This window comes from Carlito syrichta, unplaced genomic scaffold (genome assembly GCF_000164805.1).
Source record: "Carlito syrichta isolate Samal-C Ts95f unplaced genomic scaffold, Tarsius_syrichta-2.0.1 Scaffold303207, whole genome shotgun sequence".
Lineage (NCBI taxonomy): Eukaryota > Metazoa > Chordata > Mammalia > Primates > Tarsiidae > Carlito > Carlito syrichta.
Genome location: NW_007247303.1, coordinates 221594 through 223699, shown reverse-complemented (window position 1 = coordinate 223699; position 2106 = coordinate 221594). Strand labels below are relative to the sequence as shown.

General features: G+C 46.9%; 1 protein-coding gene across 1 annotated transcript in view; it reads right to left on the bottom strand.

The window, feature by feature from the left end:
- The window catches only part of HM13 (histocompatibility minor 13), a 46717-nt gene extending 46565 nt beyond the window's left edge, over positions 1–152 (bottom strand). The window contains exon 1 of the mRNA XM_021712354.1: positions 3–152. Coding sequence (XP_021568029.1) covers positions 3–152 — 150 coding nt within the window. The remainder of the gene's footprint in view (positions 1–2) is intronic.
- Positions 153–2106: the final 1954 nt, after the last annotated feature.

The following is a 2106-nucleotide window of genomic DNA, read 5'->3' as shown; positions in this document are numbered from 1 at the left end:
ACGCGCGCGCGCTCCCGCCTCCCGACTCGCTCGCCCTCTAGCGGCGGCGGCGGAGGGCCGGGCGGCGGGTTGCTAAGCAACGCGCTGGCGGTCTGGAAAGGGACGCCGGGCCGCCTGGTGGGCATCCATCCCGAGAGACCCGAAGACCCCATTCCCCAGTCCCAGGCCGTCTCCTCAGTCCCAGGCGTCACACTCCCCTATTCCTAAAATCCTTATATTTCTAACAACTAAGACTGTGTTTATTCATGCACGCACTCCTCCAATAGCCCATTGTTTACTCACTCACTGAAAATGTATCGAGTGTCCCACTATACGCCGGATACTGTCCTAGGCTCTGGGGACACTGAGGTGAGCAATCCAGGCAGAAGTTCGTCCCCGTCTTCACGAAGCTTGCATTGTAGTGAGGTGTGTGAGAGAGATTGGGAAGACAATACTAAATAAAATGGACAAAATAAGTAAGATGTAAAGTCCATAGGGTGTAAATGTATAGTTATGCGTCACATAGCATGTTGATGCAGATAAATAATTTAGGGAAAATACAGTAAAAAGAGGGCAGGGAGTGTGTGGTGTTTGCAAATGTATTGAGTGCCTGCTATGCATTTGCCAAGCAATCGTAATCCCTCACCAGTTCATAATCTTGGGCAGTGTATAAAGCTCTATGGCTCGTATCAGCGTTGGAAGAAATTGCTTATTTATGTGTTTTTTACTTTTACTATTGGTTTTTTTTTTTTTTTTTGAGTTGGAGTCTCACTCTGTCACTCAGACTGGAGTGCAGTGGCCACTCCTGGCCACCGCAGCCTCGACCCGCTGGGCTCCGGCAAGCCTTCCGCCTCAGCCTTCCAAGTAGCTGGAACTACAGGCACACGCTACCACGCCCGGCTAATTTTTGATTTATTGTAGAGATGAGGTCTCACCTGCCCAGGCGGGTCTCGAACCCGCGGGCTCAGGCAATCCACTCACCTCAGCCTCCCAAAGTGCTGGGATTACAGGCTGAGCCACTGAACCCAGCTCTTTTTTAGGTTCTTACTCTACCTTCCGGAAGGCAACCACTCGGTATTTTCTTTGGAACCATTCTAGAATTTTCCCATGCGTTTATAAGCATACATGTTCATTTATTTTTCTTTTTATTCTTTTATTTTTATTATAAAAATGTAGGGTACAATTCAGGGTTAGGTATACAAACGTTGAGCATGCAGGTACCCTTGTTGATGAGGTGTGCCCCTCCCTCCCCTTGCAGTATCCCTCAGCTGCCAATCTCATCCCCCTCCCCTGACAGTTTCCCACTACTGCCAATACCTTTCTTATAGTATTACAATTGTCCAAGGTCCATTTATGAGTGAGGACATATGGTACTCTGTTCTTTGTTTCTGGGATAGATCACTGAGTATGATCGACTCTAAAGCCATCCAAGTTGCTGCAAAGTCCATATGTTTGCCCTTCTTTATGGCTGCATAATATTCCATTGTGTATATGTACCGCATTTTTTTATCCAGTCCAGCTTCGATGGGCAACATGGTTGGTTCTATGTTTTTGCTATTGTGAATAGAGCTGCAACAAACATATGTGTGCAGGTGTCTTTTTTGTAGAATGATTTAGTTCCTCTGGGTATATTCCCAATAGGGGAATTGTTGGGTCCTATGGAAGGTCAATTTCTAGTTCTTTCAGAAACCGCCACACTGTCTTCCAAAGAGGTTGCACTAGTTTGCATTTCCACCAGTAGTGTAGAAGCGTCCCTTTTTCTCTGCCTCCTCGCCACGTTCGTTTTTTAATTCCTTCACTCAACAAATTGTTATTGAAAACCTTGGAAGGCTAAAGCGGAAGGATCGCCAGAGCCCAGCAGGTCGAGGCTGCGGTGGCTGGGAGCAGCCACTGCACTCCAGTCTGGTGACAGAGTGAGACTCCAACTCAACAAAAAAAAAGAAAAGAAAAAAAATGAAATTTCAGTTAATAAAGAACTCATTAAAAAAAAAAAAAGTCGGGCTTGGTGGCTCAGCCTGTAATCCCGCGCCTTTGGGAGGCTCAGGTGAGTGGATTGCCTGAGCCCACGGGTTCAAGACCCGCCTGGGCACTTGGCGAGACCTCATCTCTACAATAAATAAAAAAAAT